General features: G+C 47.6%; 1 protein-coding gene and 1 long non-coding RNA gene across 3 annotated transcripts; one reads left to right on the top strand and one right to left on the bottom strand.

Moving 5' to 3' along the window:
• Nucleotides 1–1,194: 1,194 nt before the first annotated feature.
• Nucleotides 1,195–11,906, bottom strand: MAP6D1 (MAP6 domain containing 1). 2 transcript variants are annotated; one of them, XM_057432979.1, is made up of 3 exons: nucleotides 11,194–11,906; nucleotides 4,324–4,441; nucleotides 1,195–1,907 (listed from the first exon to the last, which is right to left on the bottom strand). In XM_057432979.1, the coding sequence occupies exons 1-3, from the start codon at nucleotides 11,676–11,678 to the stop codon at nucleotides 1,830–1,832; spliced, it is 681 nt and encodes a 226-aa protein (XP_057288962.1). In that variant the 5' UTR covers nucleotides 11,679–11,906; the 3' UTR covers nucleotides 1,195–1,829. The 2 variants fall into 2 exon arrangements, with proteins under 2 accessions (XP_057288962.1, XP_057288963.1); XM_057432980.1 differs by having other exon boundaries at nucleotides 1,195–1,856.
• Nucleotides 3,325–15,038, top strand: LOC130611814 (uncharacterized). The gene is made up of 4 exons (XR_008975325.1): nucleotides 3,325–4,485; nucleotides 9,112–9,312; nucleotides 13,684–13,894; nucleotides 14,923–15,038. It is a non-coding gene; the product is annotated as an uncharacterized LOC130611814 (long non-coding RNA).
• The last annotated feature ends 465 nt before the right edge of the window (nucleotides 15,039–15,503 follow it).

The following is a 15,503-nucleotide window of genomic DNA, read 5'->3' as shown; positions in this document are numbered from 1 at the left end:
TGATTTCTTTTTCTTTTAAGAAATACAATGAATTAGGAAGTAAGACTGAATAGACAATTTATCATCTTTTCTTTTTGCTGTTATTAAAGTCCAGAATTGAAACAAACTGTTTGAACAAAACTGTAAGAAACGTTATAAAGAGATTAAACAAGCAGATTGAATTCTTAGAAACATCTAACATGCAAACCCTTTGTACAATTTGAATGTTTCCAATGGATTTCCTGAAAAAATGGGTCTCCTGAAAAATTAATTTGGCAAGCACTGGTATTACTGTAGGTTCCTCTGCGTTTGGGGATGAGTGTGGGAAGTTCCATCCCAAGGCCAGGTTGGAGGGGGCTTGGAGCAACCTCAGTTATTGGAAGGTGTCCCTGCCTATGGCAGGCGGTTGGAACTGGGTAAGTTTTAAGGTCCCTTCCAACCCAAACCAGTCTGTGATTCTATGATTATGATTTCATTAATATTCATTACGGATGAATGAATATCTGATCACTGTTCAAGTCTGAGGATAGTTTCCTTTGATTCTGGTCAACACATTTGTGTGTTGCAAGCTATATATATATATATATATATATATATATATAGATGAACTATAAGTTTTTCAATTTTTTTCCCAAAAATAAATTAGGAAAACCATGAAATGCGCAGTAGACTATTCCAGTTGCATAAGTTACTGAGACAGAAACTGTAAACCCACTACAGTCCTGATGAACAAAGGCTAAAAAATAGTTTCGTATAACACATGGACCTCAGCAAAATGTAGACCAGTCTGAAAAGAATCAGCTTTAGAACAATGACACTTAAAATGGCCTATCTTCAAAATCAAGGATGTCTGACATTCTGTGTTAAGAAGAGTTTCTAAGTAACATTCACTTCTGGTTGTTCCTAGCATTAGCATTACCAATACACAGGCAATAATTTAGGAATTTCAAGGCAGTATTTCCCACCTTGCATATGCAAAGATTTAACATTTAATAAAAGTATAAGCATGTCCTTTTCATTAAAGGATCACAAATTGGTTTAGGTAAAATCCATATACAGTATTTACACTCCCCCTAACAGCTATACAAATTAAATACGTATCTCAGCTCCTTTGGAGCCTGGCAGGTGCCTGACTGTCCATGTAATCCTCTCCAAACCAGGCTGGTGCATTGCTCTCAGGGCTGTCCCCTGAAGTTCAGTCCCCTCTGTGTGAGCCCACCAGCCATGGAAACGTCCAGCTTTCTAGCCTTGAAGCCCCAAGACACTGCATATGCCAAATGCATTTTGGAGTTCAATGATGCTGGCTTCCTCCAGCTTCTGAAACAACCCTGGAAGTTCACACCAGCCTTTTTGGTGCTATGTTTTCTGGTGCAGCCATTTCAGGTCCTGTTTCCAAAACCCCTCAAGAAGCTCCGAAGTCATCCAGATGCTCCCTGTCTTTCACTTGTTTACTGAAGAGGATCCTGCTAGATGAAACTCTTTTTGGTTTTAATTATCCATCCCATTTGTGACTATTTTCCCCTCCCACCCTGTGTATCTGAGCACAGGGATGTTGCCTGCTATACTTGCTGCCTTTGCTGCCTGAAGTCAATCTCCTAATGTGAGGCCAGCTGGCAGAGTAATGAATGTGCTCCCATGTAAAACTAGGTCACTCCTCACAGCATGGTTTGCCAGCTCTGAACCAAGTGCTTTGCGGTTTGTTGTGTTAACAGAAAGTTTGTGTGCATGTCATCAATCACTGGGGCTGCTGTTGGTAACACTGGCTCTTTGATCTTAACGCTCCTCATGAAAATTGCATAGATACATCTAACTCCATGTCTGAGCTGCCTGGGTGTGAGGAGGGTCTGGGTTCACACGTTGAGGATCCGTGACGGCGCCTGGAAAACAGCAGAAGGGTTGGGGGAGAACCTGGTCTTCACCTCTGGGATCTAGTGGGGTGAGGGGGGAGAGAAACATTAGTGTGACACAGGGTGCAACTGGATTGCCTAGAGAGTCTGAGGGCTCTGGGGTGTTGTGACAGTCTGCTCTCCCCTGTAACATGCAAGCAGTAGTTCTTGTCTGGGCATCAGTCATAGAATCCTAGAAGCATAGAGGAGTTTGGGTTGGAAGGGACCTTCGAAGCGCATCCAGTTCCAACCCCCTGCAATGAGCAGGGACACCTTCAACTAGATCAGGTTGCTCAGAACCACATCCAGCCTGGCCTTGGATGTCTCCAGGGATGGTGCATCCACCACCTCTGGGCAACCTGTGCCAGGATTTTACCACCCTCATTGTAAAAGTGTTTCTTCCTCATGTCCAGCCTGAGTCTCCGCTCTTTTAGTTTAAAACCATCACCCTTGTCCTATCTCAGCAGGCCCTGGTAAAAAGTCTCTCCCTATCTCTCTTACAGACCCCTTTTAAGTACTGAAAGGCTGGAATGAGGTCTCCCCAGAGTCTTCTCTTCTCCAGGCTGAACAACACCAACTCTCTCAGCTTTTCCTTGGTACACTCTGAGTGTACTGAGCCTTTCTGCAGTCTTTGTAAACTCGATGGAACTGGCCTTGGTGTACAAGGCATGGAGCTTTGTTGTAGCCCAGCCCTTGCACCTTGAGGTGTGTGGTTTGATGGAGGACAACCACAGCTGGGCAGGCCTTGAGCCAGCCTCTACAAGACAAACCTGGAGCACCTGAAGGAGAAAAAACAGTTACTGGCTGAGCCAGGCTGTGAAACTGCAAGGGCTTTGATAAGGATTTTAGCTCCTCAGGCCTGGAGGAAAAGGTAGAGATAACAGAGGTTGCTCTTTCTCATGTCTGTGGAGTCAGAATTTCATGCAGTATGTGGCTGTTGTGGTTTTACTGAGGCATGAGGGACACCTGGATGCTTGTGTCTTCCCTAATGCTTAAAGGATTTGAAATAGGACTGGCCATAGTTGTGATTCCAGCCCAGGATTCTGGGTGAAATCTGGCTGTAAAACATGAAAGGATGGAAAGCTTTGCTGGGTGCTGAGTGTTCTGATGGCACCGTTGGAGCAGAGAAAACAGAGCAAGACCACAGGCAAAGAGAGTACAGGGAAAGCTATCGATCTGGTGGTTGTTTCATTGTTCTGATTTTTCCATTCCTCTGGGGATGCGTCTGACACACTAAGGAACAAGAGGAGTGTCGCAAACAGCCTGTGCACAGCTCAGTAGCAAAGCAGGCAGTTGGGACACAACATAACCCTGATTCCCCCATGGGAGCAAAAGCACAGGCTTCAGGCAAGAGGGAAAGTCTAAATGGCCAAGTGTGAACCACGGAGTCCAACTTCTCTTTGAACTGGTGACTCCTCGGCACACTACACCTTTCCCATACTGTCTGGAGGAGAGGCTGTGGTGATGCCCTGGGGCTCCGGGAGATGGGACCTCTGTTTGGACAGTCCAGAGTGCAGTGTCCTCAGTGGTATGTGTTTGTGTCTGAGATTTCCCTTCCTTGAGAACTGGGATAGTGACTCTGAGGGGTTCATCTAGACCCCACTCCTTTGTATCCTATCTGCCAAATAGGAAGACACTGTATTTTGCCCTTTCAGGGTCAAAATGTAGGGGATAAGGGTTAAATAACCTCTGTTCTCATTGCTGCACCTCAGTAATCAGCCCAGACTATTCAGAGAAAGGAAGTAGTTTTGGTGAGGTTTGAAGATTTTGTTTTGCCTGAGGTTACTGTCCCACTTTTAGTGGAGCTTACCCATCCTGTGCCTCCTGTGCCATGTCACAGCAGTGTGCCAGCAATCCTCTGTGGAGGGGACACTTGACTGTCTGCTAATTAAACACTTCCTCCTCCTCTTTTGCAAGGCTAAGATTTACTTTCTTACATGTGGCCCTGGGGCAGCTGCTATTACCTCTAACCCCATGGCACGCTGTGGCCAGGGAATTCAGCCCCAGCCTTTTTCTGCTTTCCCAGTCTCTCAGTGTTGCCAGTGAATGGCTTTTAGGGTTGGTTGTGAAGTGCCATTCTTTTTGGTGGTCTGCTGCAATAAGCAGCTAAACCAGAGCCTTGCTGGGGCACATTTTCCTCCTTCATGGGGATGGGGAGTGTGGGGAACCCTGCCAAAGAAAATGTTGAGTACAAAGACACGTTTTCTTGTAGGATTTTTAGTAGTACTTAGATGTATTTCACCAAGAAAATAAGCTGGTATATAGAGAGTTGTAGAAACTCACAGGAAAATCCCAAGGAACGGATGGCCACATTACCTAAGGGACTGTGACGAAAGAGTGGTCAATGAGGGCATGGTTTTATTCTACATGAAGCACACTGGTAAAAAATGAGGAGTTCCTTATGTGCACTTTGGGCTTTACTCATATCAACTGTGGGATTTTAACAAATGTCAGTTACCTTAAAGTCTGCCTTGTAGCTTGTCTCTTTAACAAAATGGTCTTCTGGGATAATGAAGCCTTGCTTTGTCTTTATAGGCTTGGATGGTTTTGCTCCAGTCCATGGGCGATACTCTTGCCTGAAATGAGATTAAGAACCAGTAAAACACAACATATTCACAAGGTACATCTGCTCAGAGTAGCTGCAAAGGCTTTTACTAGCTGCTTATACACAGGATCAAGGGGTAAGACTGAGTCCTGAGCCATGTCCAGGCTAGGAAAATAGGCAGTGTTTTAATGTGCCGAGCTTAGCTTTGATCATAGCCTTTCTGATTTTCATGTTGTTCAGCCTGGAGAACAGAAGATGCCAGGGAGACATTCCAATACCTAAAGGGGCCAATAAGAAATCTAGAGAGGGACTTTTGGTAAGGCCATGTAGTGACAGTACAAGAGGGAATGTCTTTAAGTTAAAAAGGGTAGATGCAGATTTAGATACTAGGAAGAAAATCTTCCCTGTGAGGGTGCTGAGGCCCTGGCACAGGTTGCCCAGAGAAGCTGTGGCTGCCCCATCCCTGGCAGTGTTCAAGGCTAGGTTGGAGCAACCTGCTCTAGTGGAAGGTGTCCCTGCCTATGGCAGTAGGTTGGAATGGGATGAGCTTTATGGTGCCTTCCAACCCAAACCATTCTATAATACTATGCTTATGACTTTCCCAAGAATGCTGTTTACTATTTTGATAGTAGCTGCAGTTCCTCTTTTTAAAATCTCATTTAAAGTGTATAGGTGTGGAGTATTACTTGAGAATGTGTAGCCTGGTCTCAATCTATGATTCTGTGAATCCTTTTAGTATATTATCAAAATACCTACTGCCTGGTTTATGCTCAATTTCTAAACATAGATTCAGCCTTAAAGTGCTGCCCCTTTTCTTGGTTGATTTCTAGGCACAGGATACGACTCTGGGCTGTATTTAAGCCAATGAGAAACCAGAATGCTACCAAAATTAATTCCAAACAGTTAAATAACTGTTTCTTGACTGAGTAAGCTGCTGGCACTGGCCTCCTATCAAGATGGATGAGTTCATGTGCAGGCACAAGGAAATGGGCAGGAGCCTGCAGCTGGGTCTGACAGCAGTTTGTCAGCTTGAGTGAAGGTGGAAGTGAGTTCTTAAATCCAGTCAGTCAGTAACAAATATTGCTCTTTGGAAGAACTTCCTGCTGCCAGAAAGCAAACCCAGGCCCCTGTCAGGCCTGTCTATGTGCACTGTAAATCTTGTCTCTTGAGTAGTTTGCTCTTGCTGTTTGAGCCTTCACTTCCTGCCTTCTCTGCATCTTGCTGTTCAGCCTGTGCAGTTCTCAGGGTGCTGATGATGAGGTTCCTGCTGCTTTAGCACCGGAGGATAAGGAAGCACCTTTGCAGAAAGGCAATTTTGGCCAAGCAGTGCCCCAAGAAGGCAACCTTTCAGCAGGGAATCCCAGCCACATGTGAATGCAGAGTTACAATCGGAGGTTTGCAGTGCTGTGCAGTCAGAGGTGGGACACACAGCTACTGGGCAAAATACCAGCAAAATGGTACAAAGCCATCAATTACATCCCAGCAGTTTCCAGGAACTGGAACCTGCTGCTCCACATAAAGCCGGATAGCCTCAAGGATGCTGGTGCCATTGATTCCTAACCATTCATCCTTGTGCTGGCTGGTCTCCCTGCTGCATCACACTGCAATAGTGCATACCCAGCTTTCCATGAATGACTGTGCTGCCTGTCTCTGCAGCCAGCTCTGTCTGGCTGCTTTGTACAGATCATTTGCTGATTTGGCAGGCCCCCAAACACAGCCCTTTTGGATCACAGGACCCTCATTTTGGCTGGAAGTCAAACTGTTCCCCTCTCAGCCGAGATAGCCAAGGCTATTTTCAAGGCACCTACAAACAACAGAGGAAAGGTTCTGCCTTCACCCATAGAAACGAAAGTGTGAGGGCAGATACAGCCATGACTTAGACCCACAACAGCAGCATTTCTTTCTTGCAGTCACCATTTTCCCTGGGTGAATCCAGGACTCTGAGCTGCAGGGAAGGGCTGGGCAGAACAGAGATGACTGATCTCCTATGGCATGAGCCCTCCTGGATAATGGACCCATTGAACTGTTTTTCCTCTGAGATAGATCTGACATGTGCTGGAGCCCCTTCCAGGTCTTGGACACGAGCAGGTTGTGCCCATTCTCCTGCCTGGCCAAAGAGCACAGCACAAGGACAGAAATGGGGGAAAGGAAAAGCTGATGGAAGAAAAAACCTATGAGGGTAGAGAGACCAGCACACGGGAATTAGAGAGCAGGAAAGCAGAAGACACTTGGCTGCTTCGCGTCTCAGCTCTTGCCAGCAGCAAGGTAATGCGGTACTTTGAGCTGCTCATAACTCACAGGAAGGAAACAACAGCAAAAGACTGGACTGAAAGGTCAGGAAAAATCTGTAAGCCTCAAAATGTTGTCTTAGGGTGAGTTTTAGGGGCTTGCCCTCCTCACAGAGATCCTTGATGGAGTACTTACAGTGGTGTGATAGGACAGGCAGCTGTCTGAATGAGGGGTGTGGATAGGTCTTAGGAGCTTGTCTTTTGTTATTAGCCCACTTCCCTTTCTTTCCTCTTTTTCTCTAACGTAAGTTTGGGTGTACTTTGAGCGGAAGAAATTCTTCCAACCTTTATGCAGCAGCTTTGAATCTTTCCCATTTCAGTTCTGCAGTGTACTTTGCGTATCAGACATCCTCTCTTGAGCCACTATTTCCACCCCTCTCCCTCTCTCCTCCCATGACTCTGTCCCTGTTCAAGCCCTCCCTTCCCCCAGCCAGGCTATGGAGTGCACAGTGGGTCCCTTTGGATCCATCCCAATGCCTACACCAAGCAAGCTTACTTCTTAAATTGTATAAAAATCAGGGGCTTCAGTATTAATTTCCCTAAGCAGCAAGATACTTAAGAATGTAAAGATAACTGTAAGCCTTGATTATAAAAGCTTTACTCCTATTATTAAGGATAAGTACGCATTTAAATATCTTGCTGGATCAAGGATGGAGCTCCTCATACACAGTACTGTTAACCCTGCCAGCTCAGGTGTGTGTAATGATCCCACACATTTCTGAACACAAGTGTAGGCATTTTCTGTTTTTTTCTGCACAGCTGAAATAAGGTGCTTTTCAACATGAAGCAGTCACCACAGTTCATGTTGCCTTTCTGCACACTGTCTAAAGGGGGGTGGATAGTATGGACAGCCAGTATGGACAGGATGCTCTGCGATTGCATCCATACTTATGCGAAAAGTGTCTTCCCCTCCATTCTGTGGTATCAGCCTTGGTGTGGAGGATGCTCCACCCCGGCGGTGTTCAAGGCTAGGTTAGACAGAGCCTTGGGTAGCATGGTTTAGTGTGAGGTGTCCCTGCCCATGGCAGGGGGGTTGGAACTGGATGATCTTAAGGTCCTTTCCAACCCTAACTATTCTATGATTCTATGTCAGCTCCACAGGCACAAATGCAATGGACATCATGTGCTGAATACTCACACAAGAAGGTGGAAATGCAGTTTGCTGAGGGATCTTTCACCCTGCTATTCCCAAAATCATTGTCAATGCTACATCTCTGTAATGACCTCAGCTTTTCAAACCTTTTCATCAGAACAGGACTGCTCCTCCTGGGTGCACAGGAAACCCTGCTGATCTCAAGTTTGGTCTGCTTTACAGCTGTGCCTCCCACCTGCAAACAAGTTGGGTGTTATGACTCTCACTCCTGCTCAAAACACCTATGGTGTGAAAACACCAGCTGCAAAGATGAAGCTCTGCTTGGGGCTAGAGCTGTGGATGTGTACAGAAATAGCCATTCCCCTGTTCCCCAAGTGCTAATACGAGTAAAGGTGATGGGTGGGGGAAGAAGAGGCAGAACAATTGCTCACAGCTCTGTGTAGATGTGAAAGCACATCTGAAGTGCTTTCCTAAAGCTGGCATGTTACTGAAGGGGAAACTGAAGTCTGAAGTGACTTAAAGTACAGCTGAGCCTTGCACAGGGTTCTCCTCCCAGCAATACCAGCCCTGGCAGAGAGGTTGTGCCTGGGTCCACGCTGCCTTTTAGCAAGGTGAGGTGATGCTATCCAGAGAACAGAGCCAGCTGGAGATACCTGCCAAAAGCTTCTCACATTCACTGCAGAAGTGAGGTAAGTAAAGCACTCATCTGTTTCCAGCATGCTACGACTAATTGTGTGCAAAGCCAGAAGTACACAGCACCTGCAACTTACTGCTGAAAGGGAGAAGGTACTTCCATGACCCCAAAGGACAAACCTTTGGGAAGGTGCAGCAGTGGGTGCTCAGCACTTCCTTCCACCTCCTCCAGCATCAGTAAGGAATAATCCACCTCAACTCTCTGCAGTCCCCAGGGTCTTTTCACAGTAGGAGCACATCCCATTCTAGCATTTCAAGTGCAGCTTATATGTATCTGCTTCAGCCTGTGTGCCTGAGCTCCCCCCCTGTAGCCCAGCTGAGGTTTGACTAATTCAGGCCCTGCAGAACTCCAGCCCAAATCCAGGGACTGGAAACAGGAGCTGCCCCATAGATCTGGGAACATGGGACAATAGTTTGGAGGTCAGGCAGCTAAGCTGTTCTTCCACCATTTATACAGAATTTGTCTTTCAAAATGAAGCACATCTTTGCTTCCTCAAGGCACGCTCTAAAGGCATTACATGGTTCACCAACGTTCTGCTCAGGCCCAGCACCCCCCAGCTGCTGCCCGTAACAGAACCCCCCTGCTCTGCCTCTCCCAAAGGTGACCTGTGTTTTCTCCTTCCTTAGTTGCCTCCGTGCCTCTGGGTGAATGCAGCCTACAGGAAGAGCTGGGGCAGATCCCTGCTACTAGAGGATAGTGGAGTTGTGTGTGGTTACCAAGGGACAGCCTAGTCCACAGGCCTTTGCCAGAGAGGAAGCCAGAGAGCAACAACCCCTGAGGAAAGATTAATGTCTGTAGACTGCAGTGCTACTTTTGGAAATACTAAGGTAAGAGGAAAAGAGACATAAGTATAGTGACATTAGTGGAAATGCGGTTAAGTGCTCAGCTTGCAGAAGAAGGCAACAGATCTAAATTAAAATAGATTTTTGCAGATTGTGAAGCTATTGTGGGCTTTTTTTCCTACTGCTTGTTTAGACTTGTGTGCTCAGTGGTCTGGGGATTTCTTATATTTGCAATGTTGTACCGAGTGATCATTCAAAGAAACTGTAGGAATTACTGGAATAAGATAAAAGTGGTTTGGCATGTGTATTCCTACCTGTATTAGTTGTACTGCATAGCCTCCAAACAGCTTAAAAGTTTTATGTGAGAACTTTGCCTAGCCGTGTGCCTCCATCCTCACTCTGCCCTGCTTTTCCTGAAGCTACCGTGAAGTATTACATGTTGCAAAGTTTGGTTTGATTTGCATGTTAGTGTGTCACTCCAGCCAGTACTTTGTTGTGTGATCTGTAAACTTCTTGCTCCTCCATGAAAGTAGTTGAGAGCCCTATGTAAGAACAGACAAGTCAGAAGGAAGAAAGGTGTGAGAAGTCTGAGCATTAGAATGGCTGTAGGAAAGTTCTCATGTAGGCTGATGCACCCTTCCTTTGAGGTCAGGCTGGAGAACCAGAGGAGGCTTCAACAGCAGTGTGGAGAGGGTTGTGTTTCTGAAAGATGCCCCTTGCTGGTCTTGTTCTAGGGAGGTTTCTCTAAAGTAATTCTTGTGCTGCTTTGAAATTTGAAAGTGCTTTCCCTCAAAACCAATCATCACCCTGTGACTGTCCTGTGAGAAGTGGAAAAGGATAGAACGGTGCATAAATTCAAGCACTGCAGTTATCCTTCCAGAATCCATATGGCAATTGCGCTAGTACCAGGGCAGCTGTCTGCGTGAGGAGGAGTGGGATAAGCAATGCACTTTCCTCTGCTGGCCTGTAATCTTTTCAGGGCCCCAGTGTGTTTGTCTTAAAAGTGCTGTGATAAAAACGTAATGAATTGCACTTAAAAAGAGAAATGTCTCCTAGGTACATAATAGATAACAAGTATCTAAATGCTTGGGATTCTACTGGAGTAAAAACAGTTACTCTAGGTGTACCTCATAGGAATATTAAAGCCTGCCAAATATCATTCTGAGGAAGTGTGTGGTAACAATGCGAAACTGGTACCATATTCAACAGCAGCCTTTGTAGGGGCTGAAATCCCCTCTCCTCCCATGGTGGATGTCAGTGAGAACAAGGGCTGGATTTATGTGCATCCAGCCTGACTACTTGTTCCAGGAAATAAGCGTTTGTAATCAGTTGTCCTGATCACTGGGAAAGGAAGGCATCGATAACATAAAAGTCACGTAATAATTTTACAGGCTGTTTGGGAAAGGTGGTTTATGATGGTTTTTCCCATCACCCGTTAGATGGCATGTCTGGGGGGATATATCCCTGGTGTCTGCGTCTGACTAATCTTTGAGGCAATCATTTGGCTTGCCTTGAACAGGAGTTCTGCAGGGAAGATGATGATAGCCCTGTCAAGTTCGGGGAGTGCGACTGTTGAGTACAGCCGTGTCCTGTGCAGCTCCAGCTATCCCCAGCCCCGTGTCTCCCAGTAGCGGTTAGGTGCAGAGCTGCTGACTGGGGACGGCATCATGGATCCTACCCGGCTTTTACTCCTTATCCGCGGCAGGGGGTAGGGAGCGCAGGGCCGCCCAGCCGAGCCGCCTCTGGTGCAAAAGCACCCGGGGACCAAACGACGCTTTGCGGGACCGCACCTCCGAAAGCAAACGCGGCTTTGGCACAGGCTGAGGCGGCAGTCCCTGTCCTCCCCCGTTCCCTTGCTCACAGCCCCCCTTCTCTGTGCTGCGGAGGAGCATCCCTGGTTCGGGGCGGGGAGCGGGCCCCGCTTACCTGTAGGAGGTGGTGTGTCCGCCGTCCGCCTGTGGCCGCGGCCGGAGCTGTTCGGGGCCACCGCTGCCGGGCAGGGCGCAGGCGGCGCGGCCCGGGGCGGGCTGGGGGGCGGCCCCGTCCCTCCCGCCGCTGCTGGCGCTGACCCAGGGGAAGGCGTCCCCTCGCCGCGGCAGCGGCCACGCTCGGAAGTCCCGCCGGTACTGGGTCTCCGCTGCGAAGGGCTCTCCGCCGGCGGACTCACGGCTCTTTCTGCGCCCGCCCGGCTTCCCGATGGCGGCGGCGGGGTCCCGCGGGCGGGGGGTCGGGGCGGGCGGGCGAGCGCTGCCCCGCGGAGGCGCTCCGCCGCGCTGGTGGTGGGGCCCGTCCTCCTGCTCCTCGATGTCCGAGTAGTTGTGGATGGTGAGCGGCACGGAGAGGTCGGACTTGTCCAGCTGGCTCCAAAAGCGGGCTAGGCAGCACACGCGGCTGATGCAGGGCCAGGCCATGGCCGCAGCGGCGCCCGCAGCCGGCCGCGCACCCGGCTTCAGCCCTCATGAGCGGCAGCCCCTCCTCCCGCCGCCCCCCTTCCCGGTAACGACACCCCCTCGCCGGGATTACGGACCGCGCACGTGACCCGGGCTGCCGGCGGTGCGGGAGCGGCCGCCGAGACCGGACCCGGCGGCAGGCGGCTCCGGGGGGAAGCCCCAGTGCGGCCCCGGCTGCTGCCTGCGGTGACTTCCAAGAGGCGCCGGCTCCCTCTCCCCGTGCGCCTCCGAGTACGGATTTTGCCTTCGGTGCGCTAGGAGCCCGCTCTGCTCCCGGAGAGCTCCGCAGTGTATCCAGGCACAGGCAGGGAACACCGCTCTGCTCTAGCTGGGTGGCACTGCTTAGTTATCATAGAATCCCAGGCTGGTTTGGGTTTGAAAGGACGTTAAAGCTCGCTCAGTTCCAACCCCTGCCACGGGCAGGGACACCTTCCACTAGAGCAGGTTTCTTCAAGCCCCATCCAACCTGGCCTTGAACACTGCCAGGGATGGGGCAGACACAGCTTCTCTGGACACCCTGTGCCAGCGCCTCAGCATCCTCACAGGGAAGAATTTCTTCCTAATGTCTCATCTCAATCTCCCTGCCGTCAGTTTAAAACCATTCATTCCCCCTTGTCCTGTCACTACAGACCCTTGTAAAATGCCAATAATTATAATTTCAAGTTATCCATCACCATCTCTGATTAGTGAAATCATTTGTATGTGAAAGCGGATGTTTATAAAATAAGCGATCTGGATGAGAAATAGCAGCTTTGCAATTTTCATTTCCAATGGCCGTCTACAACTCCCCCCACCTCTCGTAACACCCCACCTCTTCCTCCATTTGCATTAATAGTTTAACCACTTCACTTTTAAAATACGAGCTGTTGACCAAACCCCAAGCATTTGTTATGTACCTTAATGTATCATCCACATTATTTACTGTTTTCCAGAGGCTGGAAATTACAGCTTTTCTTTTGTACACTGAGATTCATACCCAAACAGACCCGGCACAAACCACCAAAGCTGACAGAATTACCCTGGGGGTAAGTCTGGCTTTTGAAACTTGGCATCTTGCGTGATAATCCTCCCCAGTTCACCATTCAGTGGGTTACTGCGGAAGAAGTTGGATCTGAATGCGTCACTGTAGGCTGTAAAAGTGAAGAGTGCAGATAAACTGAGATGCCACCTATTAGAAAATTATCTGTTTAACTTCACAGGTACTTTATTTTGGAATGGAATAATCTAGTCGCAGGTGGCTGTCTGGTGAGATCTAATATGAAATTAGGTAGTAGAACTTGAAAAGCTGAAATTTACTGCTCTATTTCAGCTGATCAGCCTGTATCTGTAGTGTATTTGCACCTCAGGCTTCAGTCTAGGATTGCACTTACCTCTGGTGGGGAGGAGGGCTTGGAAATGCAGGTATTAGTCTGAGACAGAACCTCTCCTTGTCTGTTTGACCTCCTTTGAAACACAGTTGTCAAAGGATAGAAAGAAACTCCTTTAGCAGATGATGCTGATGTCCTAAGTATCTGATTTGGCACTTGCTGGTGCTGCTGGTGGTTCTAATTCTCCCTACTCCCTGTGCCTGTTGGCTAGGGCAGGGAGAGTCAGAAATTCCAGGTAACGCTTCTGGTCCCACACGGAAGTCTTGACACAGTAACATATGGGGTATTGGACGCTGCTTTTCAGTTCTTGCCTGAAAAGCCCACAAATACAATGTTGCTTTTAAGGATATTCAGGGAGACATTTCTTAATATTCTGCTGCATTTTGGTTTGTTGGGGTTTTTTTGTTTTGTTTTGTTGTTTGTTTGTTTTTTCTGGAACTATTCTGCTCTATGTAGCAGTTCTTAAAAATAAATCAGATTTGAGTGTAGTGCAGAACGCTTCAGAAATGGACTTTACAGCCATGGGAGAAAACAGAACATCAGCTTTATCATCGCTATCACTGGCACAGTACAAATGATGCTCTGATCCTTGTTCCTAGGCCTGACTTAGCAAAATACATTGGAGAATAAATCGGATGTCTCTGCACTCCTTGTGCCTGCCGCTTCCTAATACTGAGTTCAGCTCTGGTGCTGTGTGTCTCAGAGCCCACCTACAGCACCAGGGAGTGCTTTTGAGCTGCTGCTCATTCTAGCTGGTAGGATGAAGCTGGCACAAAGGCTAGCTTGGATAAGGGATCCAGGAGGCACCGGGTGAGATTAAAAACTTGTCTGCATTTAGAAGAGATTTATTGTGATTAAAAGCTGGGGGAGGAGGTAGGAATACTGCAGCAGTAAAACTAAGGAAAGCCATCAAATCAGACAGCAAAGCGGCTGTTGCTGCTAGGAATGGGGGCTGAAACCTCCAGCAGACAGTTTGTTCTAATAATAAAATGAAATTCCAATAGAGCTGTTCACTACAAGGAAACAAAATACCCCTTAAACATGGCAAGGCCACAGCAGACATTCTTAGGGATCAAAAAAGGGTGAAGGATTGTGTCTCTACACAATTAACCATGACTTTACACTTAGTGCTGTTTCCCTATGCAAACACTGGCTGCTGTCTCTGCCAAGTCTGCATAATCACTACATTGTATTCTTATGCACAATAATAGCTCTTTGAAGAGGGGGAGAAAAGTCTTTCCACGTGGTTAGTTTTGTTTTAGGTGACTGGTTCTTTCTGTTATTGTTTTTTTTTTTCTGGTTTTGTTTTTGTAATTCTTCTAATTTCTTTGTTATTCAAAGGTGTGACTAAATACTGAGGTACTGATGCCAGATTTTGCAAGAAGGGTATTTGCTTGCCAGAAATGTATTTTGTACTCTAGTGAGCTGTCATAACTCCAGGCTATTCCCTGTCTGACTGTTAGCTTTCTTATTGCAGTTTGAAAGTCACTTTGGAGCAGAGAAGATGGTTTACCTTCGTACATATGTTAAATGCCTCTAGAGTTCCTATAAATAAGGAAGATTCAGGTATCAAATAGCCTTTACAAGGCTATTAGGTCTAAAGTTAAGGTAAAGCTTATGCATCAGAAGTCCAGCAGAACTGCAGGCATTGCCTCTGAAGGGACGGCCTGAAAATGTTGTGGTGTTTACCTGCACGCTTCCTGCCTTAGCAGGTCTAACAGACCACAAGCGGGGCTCCAGCCTGTGCAAGCAATACAGGGGCATGACTTTCGACGTCTAAGGTAGGCACTGGCTACTATGGTGAAGAACTTAATTGTAACCTTGGCTTATTCTTCCAGACCTGTAAAACCTAATGTCATTCAAGCTTTACATACTATTTCCTGCACTATTACTCCCTGCTGCTTTCAACCAGGATCTCTTTAAAAAACACCCTCAGCAAATAGAGAAATGTTGAACAGACTAGGTAAGCTGTTGAGTGGACAAGAGGTAATGCAAGGGGGGGGGGGGGGGAATAAAAGAAGTGAGCAAAGACAACAGATAGACAAGCATTAAACAGGTCTGAGATCAACATGCAGATACTGTGAGCTATGGCTTTTGAGCTTCTTCGGCATGATATACCCCCTTATGATAAGCCTGTTCAGTGGCTATCTTATACGGCTGAGGTGGCTGCTGTTACTGCTGCTGGCGGCAGCTTGCTGCAGGTTCGGCTGCCCTCTCTCTGCTGCAGGCAGGGCTGCACTCTGGCTGAAGCCCTAAAAACTTGGCATGATTGGCTGGGTAACAGGTTACAAACAGCCAGGCAGCTTCTGGAGCAGAGCAAAGGTCTATTAGAAATTCAGACTCCTTCATTTTTCAACTGTTTAAGTCGACGGGCACTTAAGGAACAAATCCTCAAGGGCCTCATTTTTCCAAGGGAGGA

This window comes from Pezoporus wallicus, unplaced genomic scaffold (genome assembly GCF_028554395.1).
Source record: "Pezoporus wallicus isolate ANWC-B61680 ecotype Strahan unplaced genomic scaffold, APGP_CSIRO_Pwel_v1 contig_15, whole genome shotgun sequence".
NCBI classification, from domain to species: Eukaryota; Metazoa; Chordata; class Aves; order Psittaciformes; family Psittacidae; genus Pezoporus; species Pezoporus wallicus.
The sequence above is the reverse complement of the archived record's forward strand: the minus strand, read 5'-3'. Positions and strand labels throughout refer to the sequence as shown.

Bases quoted from the DNA above. Each gene is read 5' to 3' on its own strand.
- MAP6D1 (XM_057432979.1), bottom strand. From the start codon at position 11,678: ATGGCCTGGCCCTGCATCAGCCGCGTGTGCTGCCTAGCCCGCTTTTGG. The intron at 4,442-11,193 runs GTAAGCGGGGCC...ATCTCATTTCAG, and splicing joins GGACACACCACCTCCTACAG to GCAAGAGTATCGCCCATGGA. The intron at 1,908-4,323 runs GTAACTGACATT...TCACCCCACTAG, and splicing joins GCTACAAGGCAGACTTTAAG to ATCCCAGAGGTGAAGACCAG.